Consider the following 20,321-nt stretch of genomic DNA (forward strand, 5'->3'; position numbering starts at 1 on the left):
ACACGTGGTTTAATAGAAAGAAATTGTCTGTCGTTTTTATCGAAGGAAGAAAAGGTCTTTTTGTGTCAACTCTCGCCAGATCCGGCAACAATGTAAGTTTAATTTACCTCGAGTGCTTCTATAGCTAATTTCTTGTCCCTAATTTTGTGAATCAATTATTTTTAGCTTCACGGTCAAATACGACATTTAATAAAGGAGGCGTTCCATGAAAGAAATTGGGGCGATAATTGTTGTGTCGATCAGTGAGATTCGTACGGTCCAGCTAGCGGCGATCAAGCGTCGCTATAATGTTTTAAAGCTCTTTTGTTAAACTCGGTTTGAAATTGTTTTCTACATGGAAGCTGCTTAAAACCGATATTTGTCGACATTAAATTTAACACACTTAAAATACAAGTTAATGACTACTTGAAACCTATGGAAAATTCAGTTTTTAAGTTCTCTGTTTCTCATTTTCACTGGGTAAAACCCGTTTTAACTAAATTTGTTTTGCTGGTGTGAATGGGGTACAAGATTAAATTTAAAAAAAAAATGTAGTCATGGTATGGAGTTTCTCATCCACCTTAAAAAGCTTTTCTTTATTTGATTGCTTTACTTGGACTCCACCAAAGATGTCCATCGGTCAAACACAATCTCTTTCCATAACGTGGATCAGGGAGAAGCGTGTCATGGCTCCGATAGAATTCTTATTCCCCTGCTTCTTTCGAATTCGCGTTTGTAGTTGAAACGGTTCATTGCTTCCGTCAAATTGAATTGAAAAAAAAGAAGAGGAAAAAACCCGATCTACAGAGGTGAAAGCGAACACTCGATTTTTTTTCCTCATCCACGATATTTTCATCTCATCCACAAAATCAAGAGCGCGAACTTCAGCCAAAACTTGATTTAATGTAGTTTATAATGGTAATAGGACCGAGTGGAGCACAATTCGGTCTGTAATCATACGAGTGATTTACAAAATCGGATGACCGCGAAGAGGGAGTCCGATTTGTTTATCACGAGTATGATTTCCGACAGAATTGGACGACAAGAAATCCTGTTACAAATTAATCGTAACCATTTCAATTTCCGAAAAGACAAATACACCTAGAACAAATATATCCAGTAAGGACAATGTCTTAAGTTAAATATTCCTTCATTTTGGAAATTGCCTTGTTTTTCTTTGGATAGATGGTTGTTGCTATGGTTATTGTGATCAATTCTGTGATTGGTGGATTTAGCTGAGTGGACGTAGAATGATTGGCTACTTCAACTGTACGATTACAGGTGTCCGATTACAGCAAACTGTCTGATTACAACTGTACAGAGTGATTAGTGAAAAATGAAGCAGCTGATGCACCAATAACATTTGAGGAAATTGTAATGGTTATGATTAACGATGAAAGAAATACTAGCATCTAAAAGTTCTACTCGCAGTGAAAAAAGTAGCCAAACGTTCGCGGTTTTAATCCACCTAAGAAAACGGTCGTGGAAAATTAATTTTAATGATTTGCACTCGAGGAAAAAATAAAATCGAGAGCTGTATCATAAGGAAAACAGTTCCTTACGAAGTGTTCCTTCCATTACTAATTTTTTCAACCGTAATCAAGTTTTTCAAACTCGCACTAGTTTGTCCAATGTATACCTTCCTTTAGGTTCACAGCGACTCAAATTTATCAAATCCATCAACCTCTCCATCTTTGAAAACCAAAATCTTTTCACAGTCTCTAATGGTGTTCAAACGGTGTGCTATGGTAATGACAGTGAAGTCCTTCAGTTTATCGCGCACTACTTTCCAGATGGTTTGTTCCGTTTCTGGATCCACATGGGCAGTAGGTTCGTCTAATATGATGATCCTGCTTTTCTGCAGCAACACACGAGCCAAGCAAATCAACTGCCGCTCCCCAACACTGACATTTGCTCCATTTTCCATCAACTCGTGCTCCAACTGTCCTTTCAAATTTTCTACAAAATCTTTCAGCTGCACATCCTCTAGAGCTTGCAAAAGATCAGCGTCTTGATAATGCTCCAACACATCCAGATTACTTCTCAACGATCCACTGAAAAGGACAGGATTTTGGCCAAGAACAGAGATGCATCGCCGGGCCTCTTGGATGTTCATCTCGTTTATTGGGACATTATCAATCATGATTTCTCCATCAGCATCAGGCATGCGCAAAAGAGCTGCTACAAACGATGACTTTCCTGCCCCTGTGCGACCAGCAACGCCGATTTTTTCTCCCCCTTTGATGCTTAAATTTATATTCTTTAGCACTTGAGGTCCCCCTGGATAGTAAATCAATGATACATCTCTAAATGTGATACTCCCTTCATTTGGCCAGTCTTCCCGGGGGAGTCGCTTCACTTCGTATCCAGGCTCAGAGTCAAGCCTGGTGTAGGTGATGATTCTTTCAACTGAGGTCATATAATTCTCCACATCAGAGGTTGTTCTGACACAGTATTGAAGCCAGGTCAGCGACTGAATGGCGTAAACAAAGGAAAGCCCAGCAAAAGCTATAAAGGAAACATTAACCCTTTCACTCCCAAGATCTCATTAGTAATTCTCCTTACTGTCTGCCATACAATTCTTGTAATGTTAGTTCAGAGAATTTGGTATCGGATCAACTAATAATTCCTTAATTGATATTTGTCTCTATTCTCATCACTTGTCTGCTTGATATTGTATTGATCTTGTATAGAGAAATTCTTTCTTGATCACTGGGCGTTAAAAGGTTAAGAAAGTAAAGAAAAAGAAGTAAAGAAGCATTTAAAGTTCGAGTAATTCGTGGAAAAATATGAAATAATTGATCCCAGGGAAAACATAATTCAAGTTGATTAATCGAGAACTACGTGTAGAAAGTAATATTATTTGTTTAGTTTACCGGCATTTTGAGCTGTCAACGCGCCTGCTACAGTGGCTGCACCAACCAAACAGGTAGCCATAAGATCAAGGCGCACACCGAGCCATCTGCCGCTCGCCTTCACCAAAATATATGACTGGTTATGAATATCTTGATATCTGCGGAGGACAATACGAATATTTCACTCAGTTCTGATCAGCTGCAGGCCTGAGTCAATTTGGAACGTGATTCGGGTAAGCAAACTTTAGATCGAACTGGTGTTCCCAGTGGTACTTGGCTTTCAAATACATATTCAGAAAACAGAAATGAGAAAGGAAGACGTCCAAGTAAATGGGTAAATGGGATAATAATAATAATTAATTAATAATTAATTAATTATAATAATAAATGGGATAAATTTAAAGCCAGGGTAAATGGGAGAGAAGAAATAGCCTGCTTTCAAGCTTTTGTTTTACACTGGGTACAAAGCAAGCCACGAGGGATTTAGGAAAAAACATCACGCATCCTGTTCTGAAGACGTTAGCTCTATCCTTCTTTCTTACATTAAGGCTTGCTCGCAAAGAGGACCGAACAAAAAGCTGAATGTTCGGCAAGGACTCCAATAGAGAAAATTTTAATCTCCCTTTTTCCTTTAACTTTCCTTAACACAAAGGCGTCCTCTTGCATTTAAATCTAATTTTTAACTAGCACTCTCTTCACTGACCCTCCTTCAAGCAACATTGCCTACAACAAAACCCAGTCACCAAATACCTGTAAAATGTATCAATAAAATCACTCTGTCTTCCTCTTGTCCGAATTGTGCTCAGTCCTCTCACTGTCTCTGAGAAATGAGAAAAGACTGGGCTGCGGCAAATTGACTCCAAACGTTTCAGTTCTCTGGCACTCTTCATGTAATACTTCGAAATGTACACGAATAACACGGTCAGCGGAATAGCAACTAACAGAAGCCAGGGATTTGACGCAATTGGTATGAGTACAGCAGCACACATCAGCAAGAGAATTTCCACCGCCAACAGAAATGTTTTGGGTAACAGTTCGTCCGCACAGCCTATGTCATTAGAAAAGCGATTTAGGATTCTTCCGGCGGGATTTGAATCAAAGAACAGAACCGGAGCTTGTAAAATTGCCACAACCATTTTGTCGTGAAGACGATCAGCGCATCTCAGACACACCATAAGGAATCCGTATGCTCGAACGACGGCAAATATAAAGCATGCAGCCACCAGCATTCCATAGATAGCCAGATTTGTCTCATCTCTCTGCTCATCTGGGGTTTGCTTTATGAGAAAAGGAAGCCACAGATCAGGGCCAGCTACTACAACTAAAATAGATGCAAAACAGAAGGATGTTAGAGGATGAGTTACCTTTAACAGATGGAACCCAAGCCATTGCGATCACCATGAGGTAACAAACACGTAATAACAAAGTTTTCGGTAGTTGATCAATATCATCACGACTTACCTTGCGTGATGATACTGAAACAGAGTACTACAATAATAACTAAGGGATGTAGTCCACTTCTAAAGTAGTCCCAGTAGAGCTTGAATGTCACCACTCCAACTGCACGATCTTCTTTGGACATTTGGAGACACTTTCCTTTATTGAAAAGAGGTGCTCTTCTTCCACGCTTTCCAGTATTTACCGAACTTGAATCACTATCCCAGCCAAGGCTCTCGTTCAAGTCACTATTGTCACTTAGGGATGTTTTATGGAGCGGGTTGATGGTTGAACTAATAATGCCTTTTTCTTGGAGCTCATTGAAACGTCCCTTTCCCAGCAAGCGCCCTTTGTATATCACAATCACTTCATCGGCATCTTTCATGTGTTGTTCATGATGAGAAGTCAATAAACGGGTTTTGTCCCTTAGCAGCTCTTTGATGCATTTGTCAAAAATATGTTGTCCTACTTTCGAGTCAAAAGCACTCAGCGGATCATCTAATAGATAAAGATCTCCGTCAGCATAAACTGCACGAGCTAAACTCACTCTCGCCTGCTGCCCTCCACTCAGTACCTCGCCACGTTCTCCTACAACTGTTAGGTCACCGTCAGGAAAGCACTGAATGTCTTTTCTGAGAGCGCAGGCCTCGAGTACGCAGGCGTACTTGGTTTCTACGTATGGCTGGCCAAATAAAATATTTTCTCGTATAGTTCCAGAAAAAATCCATGCGGTCTGTGGCAAATAGACGATCTTTGCTCGATTGGTTATCGTTCCACTTGTTTCTGAGATTTCTCCGGCGATCACTGACAGAAGAGTGGACTTTCCACTACCGACTGGCCCGGTGATAACTGTTAAACTTTTTGACGGTGCGATGAACTCGATGTCCTGGAGAATGAATTTATGTTCACGATCAGTTCCTTTGTATGTTAAGTCTGATACTAAAAGTGGTGATGGCCTTTCCATATCTTTTAATTCGACAGCAGAGAAATCAAGGTCCGTATTCTCTTTTCGTTTGACAGAGTTAATCTCGGGGTCATATCTGTCCTCTTCATGTTCATCTTCGGAATTTCCAGGCAGTTGGTCTAAAAGAAGAAAGTCTTCGATTCTGCCTAAAGAAACATAGGCATCGTTTGCTAAGAGGAAACCAATAGCCATCTCATTGCAAGTACTTCGCCTGAGAATACCGACATAGGAAAGGAGCACAAAAACATTCACAGGTGTGATGGTCTGACCAGTCAGCATCATAGTGAGGACTGATACCAAGGTTGCCATAGCCTGTACACTGAACAGCAAGCCATCAACAGTTGACTGAAGAGCATTCTTCAGATGAATGGCGCTAATTTCACGCCTAAAAATAATAATTATATAATGGTTAGTCCAAGTTAGTAGGAGCTTAAAGTTTATGTCTGGGCTTTGGGACCCCTTAGTACCCGGTACAAATTTTGATGCGCACTGTAACATATAAGGCGCAGAGATCAAAATTTTCGTAGGACGCCTTAAAAAAAATGAAGCCCATTTCCAAAAGAAAATGTAGAAAGCTTATATGTCAATACCTTGTTACTCTAATTCAGTCACCACGTAAATAAGCTGAAAATCTCGATAGTACAATCACTAACTTAGTTTAAGAGATTCAACGAAGGAAAACCTTTTTTTTTTCAGTGCTCTGCCCTTACTTTCGTATGTCGCGAATTTTTTCTTGGAATTTATCCTCCCACGCATGCGTTTTTATGGCACGTATCCCTGCAACCACCTGACTCATCAGCGAAATGCGTCGATCGGACACAGCCGCTGTACGCAGACGCACTGCAGCGCTGGCATAGGATAACTCAGCGAAATATGGAACAAGTAAGAGGAGGAAAATGGCTGCCACGATGGCTTGCCAGCCAATCATGAAACCAAGAAGAGGCACTACCACCACAATTTCGAGGACGTTGAACGGTAATCCAAAAAAATGTGGGAAAGTTTGATTCTCCATTCTTTTAACATCATTAGATATCAGGTCTAGGACGTGCCCTGTCGTAAATTTCTGAAGTGTTTCTTTGCTTAGAAGAAGGCTCTGCAAGAAAAGAAAGAAACCCAACATTTTAATTAACTGAAAATGACTCTGGCAAACTAAGCTAGTGGTTTTGGGGAAAATGAGGTCACTTAGTTTCCTTCACCTAGTATCAATGAATTTTGGAATACCCCGCGTTTATAAGAATTTTATGTTTTTCACATCAACGCACTGAAGCTCAGTTTATATTGTCGAATATTAGGTTTTTTCTTTCGAAATATGGTATTTTGAATACATTTGTGCTACTTCCAATTGACCCAAAATGTCACTGACAACAGGGAAAAGTCTATGATATAAATTACTGTTGGACATTGGTAGGAGAAAAAGCTGATAAAGCGTACCACATCTTTCCCTCTTTATTATCTGTGATCAACCAATCACCACAGCTACATGCCATCTCTGCTAAATTTTAATAACAACAGAGATAACTCTCTCCCTTCTTTGCTCTTGAATTTCTTCAAGCTCTGGATTTGCCTTTTTCATCTAGGCCTCTTAATCTAGTGTATGCTAGTAAATACTCTGTTGGTAAGTGTGTGTGATACGAGTGACTAACCTAAGTTGTCATAGTGAAAACGAAATTGAACAGAATGTTTGCCGGAGTGTACTTACCGTACGGTACACCAAACCTCTTAGGGCACTGCTAATTCGGATCCCAAACAGCTCAGACCTGTAACCTTTATGATGTAAACCGAAAGTTCCAACCAAAGAAATGAAACATAAACCCAATGCGCAGATATAGTAAAGAGGATTTTTTTCTGTTTCAGGTGACATTAAACTGGAAACAAGATATCCAAGAAACAATGGATAAAGTAGAAGATAAGTTGAACATAAGCCCTGCCCGAACACAATAACCAAGAGATCGTTAACGGAGAGCATCTTGAACAAGCATTTCCAAAGCTTAGGTCTTTTCCCATTTTTCTCGCTCTTATCTCTCTCCTCGTTCCAAATTGCCTGAAGTTTGTTGGTCAAGAAGAAGGCCGAGTCATCCTTCGTCAAGGGTAAAAAGTCCTCCTGATATAAAGGTCGTTGAGCACCTGTCTTGAAAATACTGTTCATCCATTGATAAAGAAGAGCGGACAGATAGCCGGCTTCTTGGGATTCTTCTTCATTTTCGACTCTGGAGTTTTTCCCGTATCCACTTCTCTGTGTCATTGGGATCTAATCACCACAAAATCCAACCACCTAAAAGATAAAGAGTGTCTAACGTCACTTCCTGTTTTGCGACATCACCTTTATATATCGAACATGCATCTTTACATCGCACATTGTGTGATGAAGCACACATGTTTCAGCAAAACGGAAAGTTCTTTCGTTTCAAATGTCTTTCAGGCCCAGATCAGAGGTCGTGCTCCTGCGGTGTCGAAGTTGATTCAGAAATGAAGTTCAAGAAAAGCATGGCGTCTGTTCTAAACTCTTCGGCAAGCTCTGCCGTGTTACACGACTCTGGCGCGACAGCGATTCAAACGTCGTGCCTTGTAAAACCACGCCGTGAAGAGAAAAACGCTTACTCAATATTTGTCACCAATATACGGCTTCGTCTAACTGCGTTGGCCTTTAGTTTCAATTTTCAGCAATCGTCAATAGTGAGTTTTGACCAAAAGATAGTCTGCGGCAGGTATAGTAAAGCACCCAGTGATTCTGTATGATACTTGAGTTGAAAATCCGCCTGGCTTAATTACAATTGGCCATTTTTTGTCCCCGTTGCACGTAACAACGTTATCTTTTCCAAATATTTTTATTATCTCTCCCTTGAAAGCTTATTTCGATTACATTACAAAGCCATTTGTTACAGTAAATAAAATTTTCTTTGTAGGACCTTATTGCTGTCCTTATTCTGTTGGAAAAATTGTCGCTGCCTAAATTTAAATAACGCTACCTGAGTAAGAATTTAGAGACCCACAGTACAGTACTAAGTTTACGCAACGTTACACTTGGGGATGTAAGCGTCTTGTGGGCTGTTTTGACTTTTTGTAAAATGAGTAGCCTAAAGGTTAGATAAGAATCTAGCACCAAACAAAGTATGTCACTGTTAGGACAACGTTCACAGTGAGAGCAATTTGATGAAGCCGTATCTTGCGTGACAAATTCTGAGTAACTACGGGCGCTTAATTTGCATAAATGTATGACGTCAGCTGCAAACCAGCAATTGCATAAACAGTCTACATGCCTCTGCCATGGCAAATAAAATTCATAAGTTATGTTTCTAAAATTTAGCGGTATTTCGTTCTTGCGGGAAGTTACGGGTTGTTTTCAGTAGGACAATTTTGGCTAGATAAAGTTGGAAAAGTCCGGAAATTCAGTGAAAACAGTTCGTCTTGAGTTTTGCGAGTTAAGAATACACGCTGTTTTCATCAGAGAAAACAAGCGATTGTTATCTAGACTATATGACCGGAAATTCACGCCAAGTTATAATACCACGTTACATACCTATAACTTGTCCTGGTAAATGCCGCAACCGATCGCATCGCGCGTAGTGACAGACGCCTGCCATGTTACTTACCAGACGCTCTTGTCGTGGCTCAGTTTGCCTCGAGGTTTATTAAAGTTCGGAAAATGGCTGACGACTTCAATAATGCTTCCCGTTTTTACCGATTTACCATCCCTACGCATCGGTGAGGACCACACTTATTTCATGACACTGGCGTACAGAACCAGTTCAGCCAATACAGCCAATTAATCGCCACTGCATTTTATGCCGCATGTTTCTCCCGTGCCAAGTTCCGAGGCGCGCACAGGTGAAAGCAGCTCAACATTAATCGGTGACCAGATTGGTCCGAAAATCAGCACAAGAGAGGTCATCAAGAACGCTTCGTCTACCACAATTTTTGAAATGTGCGCGCTTTTGTAATTTGAATTGTCTGAGTCAGCGGGTTAAATTTTGGGTCAAATTTTCTGGTGAAAACAGATGCAAATATTGGTCTGTAAACAAACGCCTATTAAGAATGTTCAGCCAGTTAATCGGCCTAGTGAAAAACACAATCACGAAAACAAATCCCGAATTTTGAACGACTCCGGCTCGTCTGAATTAGAGTCCTGCCTCTGCCGTGCCAAGGTCGAAGCTAATTCCAATAAGTTCGGTTTGGCAAAAGCACTTGGTCTGAACTGGGCCTCAGTTTTACTGAACATCTTTAGTTTTATAGATGTCTTCAGCTTCATCAGATATATTGAACTGTATCCTCGAAATACGCGCATTTTATATTTGTCCAAAAAGGGCCTCCATATTGATCAGTGCCGCGTAAAGATATAGTTTACCTACCTACATTTTAACTTGAGGACAGACAACAAGCAATTGCAGCTGAACAAATTCCGTCGAAACGATTGTGCATGATAGATGTTTAGGCCAGCAAGATTTGTATCATAATTAGGTCACCCTTAGCCTCACTCCTGTTCAAAGGCTTGGCAACCAAGCACACGACTGCAAAATGGACTATTGTGCATTAATTAATTTATTAATCACGCACTACTTTCCAGATGGTTTGTTCCATGTCTAGATCTACATGCGCAGTGCGTTCGTCTGATATGACGATTTTACTTTTCTGCAACAACACACGACCTAACTCGAGTTGGTTTCTTTATTTCCACTTGCTCTAGGTTGGTATCTGGAACAACCTCAGAAAATAAATTATGAAATTAGGGTTGAAACAGCTTGCGTCAGACCAAATGGTCAGCAACTGCATGACAGTTTTAAGTGAGTGAAAATGAAGTGTATATATTTTTTCCACTGCCGGTTGTTTTCAGTTTGCGTGTATAGTTCAAACGTTTGATTGCTTGTGTGGCGCCAAGCAATATAAGCTATAAAAACAGATCTGATGAAGAGAAACTGAAAATTCGATATTCATGCCCCATTCGCGCTCTTTTAATTACTAAGCGAAATCGCGCACTTGAACTTTACTGTAATTATGATAATAATAATTCATAATGATCAAACCCCAGTACGTAAAGCAAACAGGGATAAAAATAGCCATTATTAGCGTTTTCAATCCACATCAGCATAGTTTGATGGGGACAATTCGCAGAAAACCTTTTTTGACGCGAAGTTGTAGGACACAACGCTTTAATCCAGATCAACTCGTGATTGTGTACAACATTCAGATTACAAACATGTCCACCCTTCCACCATGTGTTGTCTCAAATTGATTTACGCACAGGCGCCCAAGCTCCAGCTGTGAGATGATCATCTTGCGAAATAAAAGTGATGGCGAAATTATAAGAGTTTGTGTGGGAATATTTACGACCGCTCTTATGAATAAAAAAGAGAAGCTTCTCTTATGTAAATTTAGAAATAGTAACTCGCTAAAATGGGCTCTATTCAACACAGTAAGCGGTCAGGTAGCAAGCGATAAACTGTGGAAGTAAGGTGAGGTATTTTCATTGAGAATTTGACTTTTTTTTAATTCTTAAGAGCGGTCTTGAATATTTCCATATAGACTCATAATTTCGCCATGACTCCTATTTCGCAAGATGATCATCCCACAGCTGGAGCTTGGGCCGCCTGTGACCTACGCCTACGGTAAAAACTGAACAAAGAAAACCTACATTGACAACACATCGGGGTAAAAGGAAATTGCAAACCTCACACTTACACATTCTGTGCGATAAACGTGAGAAAAGTAACAAAAACTGTAACAAACAAACATAGAAATCGCAGTCCCCGACACGAAACTACTTCTTAGACAAAAACCATGTACTATTGAGCCACGTGACCTAATCAATATCAGTTCGTTCATTCGGCCGCTTGTCGGCCCCAACATAGTTAATTATCTATTCTACTAACTTTGATCCAGCAACGTCTCTAGACTCTCTGCATCTACTAAAAATTAAATGAAGAGTCTACCGAGGAAATAACAATTCCTTGCTAACATTTTCTTTTTTTTCTGCGATGTTCATAGTCCTGTTACCCAGATTTTGAAACTAGAGCTATTTAATAATAAGAATCTCATACCTCTCCATCTTTGAAAACCAAAATTATTTCACAGTCTCTAACGATACATCTCTGAATGTGATACTTTCATCGCCTGACCAGTTTTCCGGGGGAAGTACGTCATTCCACTTTGTATCCAGGCTCAGAGTCAAGCTTAGTGTGGGTGATAACTCTTTCAACTGACTTCATGTATTTCTCCACATCAGACAGCGACACTTTTCTGACGGAGTACTGAAGTATGGTCGCAGACTGAATGACATAAACAAGTGACAGTCGAGCAAAAACTGAAAAGAAAACATTTGAAACAATATTTCCTATTGATTAGGAAGATGCTGAAGACCAGAAGTACAAAAACCGCCAAAGATATAACTTTTAATCATTATGGAAGGTTGCTGTTTTAGAATTGTGATCGGTTATCAACTGATTTACTTTGCACTTTCAAGGCAGCTTACTCGTCGTTCCTGTGTTTTTGGACGAGTCCTTTGCATGCAATGTTGGATGCACTGACTTGACATCCATAAGCTGAATGGAAATCAAACCCGTTTATTTGAGCACAGTCAAAGCAGTTGGGCTGAAATTACAAAAACATTGATGCGGAAGTAAAGTGAATGCTTTGTCGGTTGTTGTACGGATCTAGAAAGAGTGTTTTAATGTTGAAGGATTTTAAAGGATCAAGTCTCGTGAGCCTAGTGTCTCATAAGCGCGAACGAAGGCGGGACGAAGGCTTCGTCGTGGTGGTGCTAGTCTCTCGCGACACTGTGACTGTGCATTCGGAGTAAGAGCCGACTGAGGACAAGTCATTCAAAGGAGTACGTTCTCGTGGCATGAATGATTTAACCGCGGCATGTCTGACATTTCCCTGTGGATATTTCCTAGGAGTATCACCGCATTTCGCTATCTTTCTAATTTTAGTCCATACATTGAAAAATAAATATTGCCTCCGAATCTCTTCCTGTCAAACGGTTTTACTGAAAGACGAATTTTCACAAGAATTTGAATATTTTTTTACAGAAAAACAGCCCAAGGGGCACTGCTAAGATTTTCCGGTGGGGTGGAGGAGAGAGATCGCAGTTTATAGAGTTTCTACGCACCCTCCATGGATTTTTTTACATCGCTGCTCTAAATGACTCTCCCCTCTATCCCCTCTGTCTCCCGCCCCCCTCCCCCCTCCCCCCCATGGTCCTACCACCTATGAGGAAAATAAGCTTTCAAAGGGCTCTCAAACTTCATTCTTTCAAATCTTTATTGTTGTTGCCACTTTCTCTTTAACGTAAGCAGTTAGACAGCATTTCATTATGGTATTAGTGCAAGTTTTGATCAAAGGATTTGACTTGCTTAGTGGCAGTATTTCCCTAATCGAACTCGTGATCAAAAGTATTTTGCGGAACCAGTTCTTTGTCTGACTAAACTATTGCACTAATAAAATTAATTACAAAAAATTGAATCGATGATTGTACCGCGCGGAAGCGATTATTTTGTTCCTTATACAAAGCCTTAATACCTTGCACTCTCAGGAAGTTAACAAAAATAACAGGAATAGGATGTCAGCGTTGTGTTTGATAAGCCTTTTGTGATCGTCTCAAAAGAAGACAGTTAATCTTTTCAAATTAAATGACACGAGTCGGGTTTAGCACGAAATATGATGCTGGTTAAAATCGAATTTAACCGCAATTAACCTCATACGTGATCCTTTTCTGAGGAAATAAAAACATTTTGAAATAAATATTAGAATATGTAGTGAGATAAAATTCAAGTACTGAAGCCTTATGGTATCCTCAATATGAACATATCCACCGTCATGATATGTTTTGTTCTTCCCTCCCCTTTCATAGAACTTCGCTCACGCTGGAGAAGATTGCCATCAGACAGCGAAGTAAGTCAGCTGGGTTAGACCATATTTCAAAGGATACCGATATCATTTAGTCTTTCCTGAATAAGTCAAAATTCCGATAAACTATCTGCAGGAAATCTATTTTCGGTAAAAGTCAGTTTCCTCTGGAAATTTCTATCGAGTTCCTTTCCTCAAATTTTCGCTTGTAATGAGTGTAAGTGGTGCTTGACTTTTCTCAGCAACGACGAACAGCAAAAACAAACTTACGTATTGTTCTTGGTCTCCCTAAAATCCTTCATTCAACCAAGCAGAAAAATTACAGTTGCCATTTCCCAATCATTGCAAATATTAGAGTTGGGAGTGAAACCTGCTTACAGTCGACAGCAGTAATATCATTTTTAGCCGTTTCCTGTAAATGTCTAATCCTATCTTCTTCTAAAACGTGCAATTATGTAGCCACTAAAACTAAACTCATAGATAAACAACCTCGTGCTCGTTCAAGATGAGTGATCAACTTTGTTCACATCAGTTCGAGATTGACAGCACAGTAAGTGGAATTAGGAAAAAAAAAATAAGTTAGTCAGTCTGAGAGAACGGTTAATTCCTCGAAGCTATTACATCCATGTTTTCTAACATATGATTCGTTTTATCATTTGCGGTGTGAGTTAATTGTGGGCCTTTATTGAGTGCTCAAGGTATTTCGCAAGTTCTACGTGAGGACGCGCATGAGTGGGTTATACGTCAATGACAGGATTACCTGACACTTCCGACAACGGTTCACTTCAGAATTTGTTTATGATCACGTAACGTCAATGCGAACAAATTTTGGCCATAAAATTTTTCCAAGAAGGAAAGAACACAAGGACAATACAGTTCTGTTAACTATTAGCCTCAAGTCATGTCTGAGACAAGTCCGAGTCGACGATCGAGACTTCTACAGGTTCTTCGGAAGCCAAAATTCTTAAAAGGACTTCACATCTTGGCAATAGTTCTCGGTTTTCTATGCATTGGCGGCTGTTTTGTGCTTGCAAGTCTCACGTACATTTTATTTGGAGACTGTGATGGCTGTGAGATGGAATCAGACGATAAAGCTATGGTAAAAGTGTTGAGGATTCTAGCCACCGCTTCTTTCCTATTAGGAATTCTCTCGATTGCTTTGTCACTGTGCTGTAAAGGAACACCTAGTAACAGTCTTACTCCTCAAGTTGTGGTTTCGCAGATACCCGTAGCAGATTTAGAGAAATCGCCCGCTCCTGTGCTAGCTTATAATCACATTCCTCATCGGCAAGCGTTTGATGCCGAAGATTCGGCGATGAGTTACAATTTGACTGAATTTGTAGCAAATGCGGATAATATAGACGAACAAGGTGCGTATAATTCAGCAAATGCGGGATTTTGGACGGAAGAAATTGATGGACCTGTTACACCGCCGCCAACTTACGAGGAAGCTCTTGTTATGAAATGGCCGGTTGTAACTGTTAAGGAAAACAGTTCACAGAACTCAGAAGAAACGCTCTCTTTCAACACGGGATTGTAGAGGAAAATATTCAAATTTACAGACATGAGAGAACAAAAGCTCGCAAACCAAAGCTCATTAATCTCAACACATTGACAGTTTGATAAAGGTTACTCACGATGGTTTCACGCGATAAATATAATTGTTCCCTTTGTCATCTATTTTTTATGTTCTTTGTAAATATTATAACTCTATTTAATTATCATCTAGCAGTCGATGTTAAAATACCGCGTGAATTTCTTGTACAGTTTGAAAATGTAATTATTTTTGTTAAGGTCGCAATTTTGCTTCGTTCACACACATACAAAAATGTATATATACATATTACCTTACGCTATTGCGTGGCTAATATCATGCTTTTGATATTGTGTATACATACTTAGTATGAATCGCGAAAATTGTTCAACAAAGAAATAAATGTTATATAATAATTCGACATTTCTTGGTTTATTTCATCACAGACAGAGCTCACGAAACTGAAACTCAAACAATTCAACAAGACAGCTTTCATATAATTTTTCAGAAATCAATAGAACAATACCAGATAAGTAGAAAATGAAACTGACAGAGCTCTTCAGATAAAAAAAATCAACAGAGCAGCAGAGACTAGATAAAGTACAAAGTACATTATTTTCATTTGGGAGTGGAAATCACAACATCACTGAGTGAAACAATACAACTCCTTTTACCATCAATTAGAACCTTTTCAGTTGTAATGCAAACAATCCTCACCATTACACCTTACCAAAATTGGACATTTACGTATCCATATAACAAATATTGGTCTTAGTAGCAAGCCAGTATGTTGGACCACAAATAAGTTACGAACAATAAAATATAAATGATGAATTGAACTGTCCACCACATCTTAAACACCAATTAATAGACAGACTACACAAGACACTAGAATGTCTGATGAACAGTTAATGAAGGAACACTTCTTGTAAAATCCAGATGTGTCAAATTTTAGGATTACTTTGAATTTATTAAACCCTTATGCTCTAACAGGGAGAATTGGTTCAACAATCAAGAGCTTGTTTAGTTGGTGGTCAATTTCTTTATTCTCATGATCTAAGTATATGATTTACAGGAGACAAATTAAGGAGAAATTAGAAGCTAATCACTATTAGGGGTTGCAGGGTTAAAGTTTGAAAACCATTGCCTGGAAAACAAGAGTACTGTTTCTCATATCATAACTCAAAAACAACACAGGAGTAAAAACAGAAAATATCAGACCTATGCATTGTGATTTTCAAGCCACTGGCAAAATATGCAGAAAAAAAGATGAAATCATCAGTTTCCAAGGAAACCTTTGAATCTTACACGCCCCTTAAAATTTTTTTCCAATATAAGGGGAATTTGGCTGAATCTTTTCAATTTTTACGCACTCAGGATGTTATGTATGCCCTTGACTGGATAAGTACTAATTCACCCAGTATATGATGTTGGCATGTAACAGGAAATAATCATTACGTATACAGAAACGCATTTGAAAGGCACTTGAGATTACAAACCCTTATACCACTAGCCCTTCTGCAATACCTTTACAAACAAAGAAACAATTCTTAAGTTTCGCTCCTTCTCACCACACAAAAAAAAAAAAAATCTTGCTGTTACTAGGCAACACTAGGGTCTCCCATAACAGCGACAAAGAGTCAATTTACCATGTTGCCTTCTGCACACTAGCCATCAAACCTTTGTCAGCATAGTGACGGAACATCATTCTTGAAACACGATATCGTCCAACAAGAGCCCTCCCTCTATCAGTCAAAACACAACGATTGCGAACTCTTGAGATTGAGCTGTCCCTTGGCAGTTTTTTCAGATCTTCAGCAGCTTTCTTGCGAATAACAGAAGGTAAAATATCATTTTTCTTTACAAATCTCAAGTTGGTGCGTTCCATCTCATACTCTGCGTACAACTCTCTTCTCCTCATGTCTCTCCTTCCCCATTTCTTGAGGTAGTTTGGTTTCAAATAAAATTTATCCAGAGGTGTTGAAGTCTTGAATGACCTTGCCCAAAGACCTTCAGAAAAGAGCCAGATAACAAAAAAGAGAAGTTAGTCCTGCTTTTAATCCTTTAACTCCCAAGATCTGATTGTTAATTCTCCCCTCTAGCTGCTACACATTTCCTTGTAAGGTAAGTTACAAGAGTTTGGTGTAAGATCAAGATAACAACTTTAACCTGATAAGTTTGAATATTCTCATGACCTGTTTGCTGGATAATGTTTAGATATTATAGGGAGAAGTTACATAGTAATCAATTTTGGGAGTTAAAGGGTTTATCAACAAAAATCAATACTATTTTATTGAAGGATATTGATAAGTGAAACTTAACAATGAAAAAAAAAATGACCCACTGATATGCTCTAATCGTATTCATCATTATAAACCCTTTAACTCATAGCATGTACATTCTCCCAAAAAATATCCATATAGTATCCAGCAAACAGGTAATGAGAATACTCAAAGGTAGAAGTTGTAAAAATTGATCTTACATTAAAATTCTCGTTACTGATTGACAAGATAATGTGTAGCAGTTAGAGGGGAGAATCAACAATTATATCTTGGGAGTTAAAGATTGAAATCTATAGATAATCAAAAGCAGACTGTGAAAAAGTAAAACTCAGGCATTCATTAGATTTGATTCTAGCAGACACCAATGGCACTAAGTCAAAACAGAATGCGATAATTTCACTTTTCTGCATCAAAGAATATCACCACTATCCCCTTTCTGTTTAATCTTTCCACAACAAACAGATCCTTTCCAAGTGAAAAGAAATAGTGAAGAGCTATGTGTGTCCAAGGAAAAAGGAGAATCAAGGAATCCATTAACTTTTTACACCCTACAATCAGTATGCATATTCTCCATACTGTTCTCTATATATTTCCTAGGGTGCAGACAAGGAGAATTTCTTTCTGGATCCAGGGCTTCTTTAGCTGGTGATCATTTCCTTTATTCTTGTCACTTAAATGTTTGACTCTGGGGTGGTACTGTGAGGAGAAATTAGATGCTAGTCACTCTTAGGAGTCCAACAGTTAACCCTTTCACTCCCAAAGCCTAAACATCAATTCTTTGCACTGTCTAATGTAAATTCCTTGTAATAATATACATGAAAAAAATAGGGGTCCAACAGTTAACCCTTTCACTCCCAAAGCCTAAATATCAATTCTTTGCACTGTCTAATGTAAATTCCTTGTAATAATATACATGAAAAAAATAGGGGTCCAACAGTTTACCCTTTCACTCCCAAAATCTAATCATCAATTCTTTGCACTGTCTAATGTAAATTCCTTGTAATAATATACATGAAAAAAATAGGAGTCCAACAGTTAACCCTTTCACTCCCAAAGCCTAAACATCAATTCTTTGTACTGTCTAATGTAAATTCCTTGTAATAATATACATAATAATAATAATAATAATAATAATAACTTTATTAAAGTGTCAGTGTATTTAGCACTGCTGTGCTAATTGGGGACACTGTAAATAAGGAAACAAATATCGTAAATGAACAGAAACTCGTTAAAAACCTCAACTGGTAGGAGGCAGACCAGTTGGCTATTTACAAAGCGTGCAGGAGTTGAATTCCGAAGACAAATCCATCCAGTGGCAGGGAGGAGGACTTGAACCCGGGACCTCCGGCTTACAAGTGCAGCGCCCTAACCACTAGGCCACGCTCGCCTCCAATGAAAAAAATAGGAAAAATAGAAAAAATAGAAAAAAATACATGAAAAAAATAGGGGTCCAACAGTTAACCCTTTCACTCCCAAAGCCTAAACATCAATTCTTTGTACTGTCTAATGTAAATTCCCTGTAATAATATACATGAAAAAAATTATGCACTCCTGATTGACTGAAAATTAGTGCATTCTCATGTAACACTAGTGCAAATTACGAATAGTGTACGGAAGTTTTAAAAATTGTCTGTCTTGTCTTTCTGTAATTATTTTTTCATGTACATTATTGACAAATAATTACATGATTTTGAATGCAATTTGGTGTAATAAGCACTTGTAAATTTTTCAAAGACTACAAATTGCAATCATCTGACAGGCTCATGCAGTTTTGTTGTCTTTGAAAAATTTACTATTGCTAACTAACACCAAATTGCACTCAAAATCATGTTATTACCTATAACAATTCTAACACTTAAATCTAATGAGTTGCTAGTACCATATCTACCCTTTTTTTTAACCAAATTTCTCAGAAAAAAAGTTTTCACCACAAAAAAGACAAGTCAAATCTTTGTACAATTATTTATTAAGACAACAAGAACAAGAAATATACTATACCGTTAACACTGATATCTTTTGCTACTTAGTTATTTATAACCAATATCGAAGCTCAGCAAAAATCTACATTGTATTTACAAAAAATCTAGTCTGCTCTGCAAACTGGATAATTCTGAGCTTTTCAGAAATGGTGTAGCTTCGACATATAACCATGATAAGTTTTGTTGCCATATCAAATTCATAATTGCTTGTGATTACAATAATATGGTGTGATTGTGATGTCTATCTAGACAGCTGTTTGTTATACTCTACTAGATTTTTTTCATGGATTGAAATTGCAAATTTTTCATAGGTAGATTATTTGACTCAAGCTAAAAAAGACCAGTTCCTATGAAACTTTTGTTACTTTTTTTGTTGTGCTTTTAACATATACAAATTAGGACGCACCTGACAAATAATAGAATCCATGTATAATAAGCACCACAATGTTGGTGGTTATTTTTATAGAAATAAAGTGCGTATTATACACAGGTAAATACAGTAATCAGACCCTTGTGTTGTGTGCAGAAGGGGCACACATTGCAAGTTGCTATAGGGAAAATATATGGCAAAAGAGTTGTTTTAACATCCAAAAAATTAAACATTTTGATGAGAGATCATCACTTTTCCACTGCTGCTTTATCAGAAATGGAATTTAGCAATGTTGATATGAGGGAATTGGAGATAAATATTCACCACTTTTACTGAAACTGGGGTGAATAATTGTTTTAGCATATACCACCGAAAAATTAGTTTATTTCTGGCAATATACCAAAAAAGTGGTTGGATATTAAATATTTGACTCGCAATTTGGTCTCTTTGGCTGTTCGGAAGTGAAAAGCATTTGCTAATTACTTCCAAACTGACCAATCAGCTCATGCAAAAGGCATTATTTACCTGTGTGGTATGTACTTAATTCTAATATTCATCAAATGCAGGGCTCCTTGTTCAACTTGGAAAGCAAAATAAAAAGACAAAAAAAATTGTGTCTCGAAGTAAAAATTTTAGTTTCCAGAAAGATCTCGTTGTATATTCACCGTGACAATAAGTAGAAATTCGGCTACCGCAGATTTTCCCACTTAAACTAAACTGTCTCTTACAGACTTGGGCAGTTGTGTATATTCAGTGTTCTCCCTTATTTTAAGCATGAAAGGTTAAATAAATTTTCAAACCGGTAAAGCAATACTTTTACATGTTGAATTTTCAAGAATTCCAAGCAATGTTAACCGGTAATAAGAGGTACTACAGGCGGTAAATGTTACCGGTTATTGCCTGAAAAGGAAAACACTGGTTAAAGTTGTATTTGTTATTAGGGTCTTAAATGGATATTTACTTACCTCCAGAAAGGACCGATTGACATACTTTAGGAAAACTGTACAAATTTCCAACCAAATTCAAGCGACTACACAGAAACGCCGCCATTTTGATTTCAAGAAGAGTGGACTAGTGAAATC

The 20,321-nt window shown here is 38.3% G+C and overlaps 3 protein-coding genes across 6 annotated transcripts; 1 reads left to right on the top strand and 2 right to left on the bottom strand.

Moving 5' to 3' along the window:
* Nucleotides 1–301: 301 nt before the first annotated feature.
* Nucleotides 302–13,483, bottom strand: LOC113681839 (ATP-binding cassette sub-family C member 4). 4 transcript variants are annotated; one of them, XM_027198960.2, is made up of 8 exons: nt 13,345–13,483; nt 11,268–11,530; nt 6,935–7,507; nt 5,946–6,328; nt 4,296–5,620; nt 3,585–4,155; nt 2,856–2,992; nt 302–2,487 (listed from the first exon to the last, which is right to left on the bottom strand). In XM_027198960.2, the coding sequence occupies exons 3-8, from the start codon at nt 7,475–7,477 to the stop codon at nt 1,631–1,633; spliced, it is 3,816 nt and encodes a 1,271-aa protein (XP_027054761.2). In that variant the 5' UTR covers nt 7,478–7,507; nt 11,268–11,530; nt 13,345–13,483; the 3' UTR covers nt 302–1,630. The 4 variants fall into 4 exon arrangements, with proteins under 4 accessions (XP_027054761.2, XP_089049466.1, XP_089049464.1 ...); XM_089193340.1 differs by lacking the exons at nt 11,268–11,530; nt 13,345–13,483 and adding an exon at nt 9,582–9,715 and having other exon boundaries at nt 302–2,259; XM_089193338.1 differs by lacking the exons at nt 11,268–11,530; nt 13,345–13,483 and adding an exon at nt 9,582–9,715.
* A 53-nt stretch (nt 13,484–13,536) lies between these two features.
* Nucleotides 13,537–15,024, top strand: LOC113681838 (uncharacterized). The gene has a single exon (XM_027198959.2). It carries the CDS (start codon nt 13,976–13,978, stop codon nt 14,612–14,614), a length of 639 nt encoding a protein of 212 aa, XP_027054760.2. The 5' UTR covers nt 13,537–13,975; the 3' UTR covers nt 14,615–15,024.
* Nucleotides 14,693–20,312, bottom strand: LOC113681831 (uncharacterized). Its single transcript, XM_089193356.1, has 2 exons — nt 20,205–20,312; nt 14,693–16,618 (listed from the first exon to the last, which is right to left on the bottom strand). Exons 1-2 carry the CDS (start codon nt 20,287–20,289, stop codon nt 16,254–16,256), a joined length of 450 nt encoding a protein of 149 aa, XP_089049482.1. The 5' UTR covers nt 20,290–20,312; the 3' UTR covers nt 14,693–16,253.
* Nucleotides 20,313–20,321: the final 9 nt, after the last annotated feature.

The sequence above is a fragment of the Pocillopora damicornis genome, chromosome 14, assembly GCF_964200805.1.
Source record: "Pocillopora damicornis chromosome 14, jaPocDami1.2, whole genome shotgun sequence".
Classification (NCBI taxonomy): Eukaryota; Metazoa; Cnidaria; class Anthozoa; order Scleractinia; family Pocilloporidae; genus Pocillopora; species Pocillopora damicornis.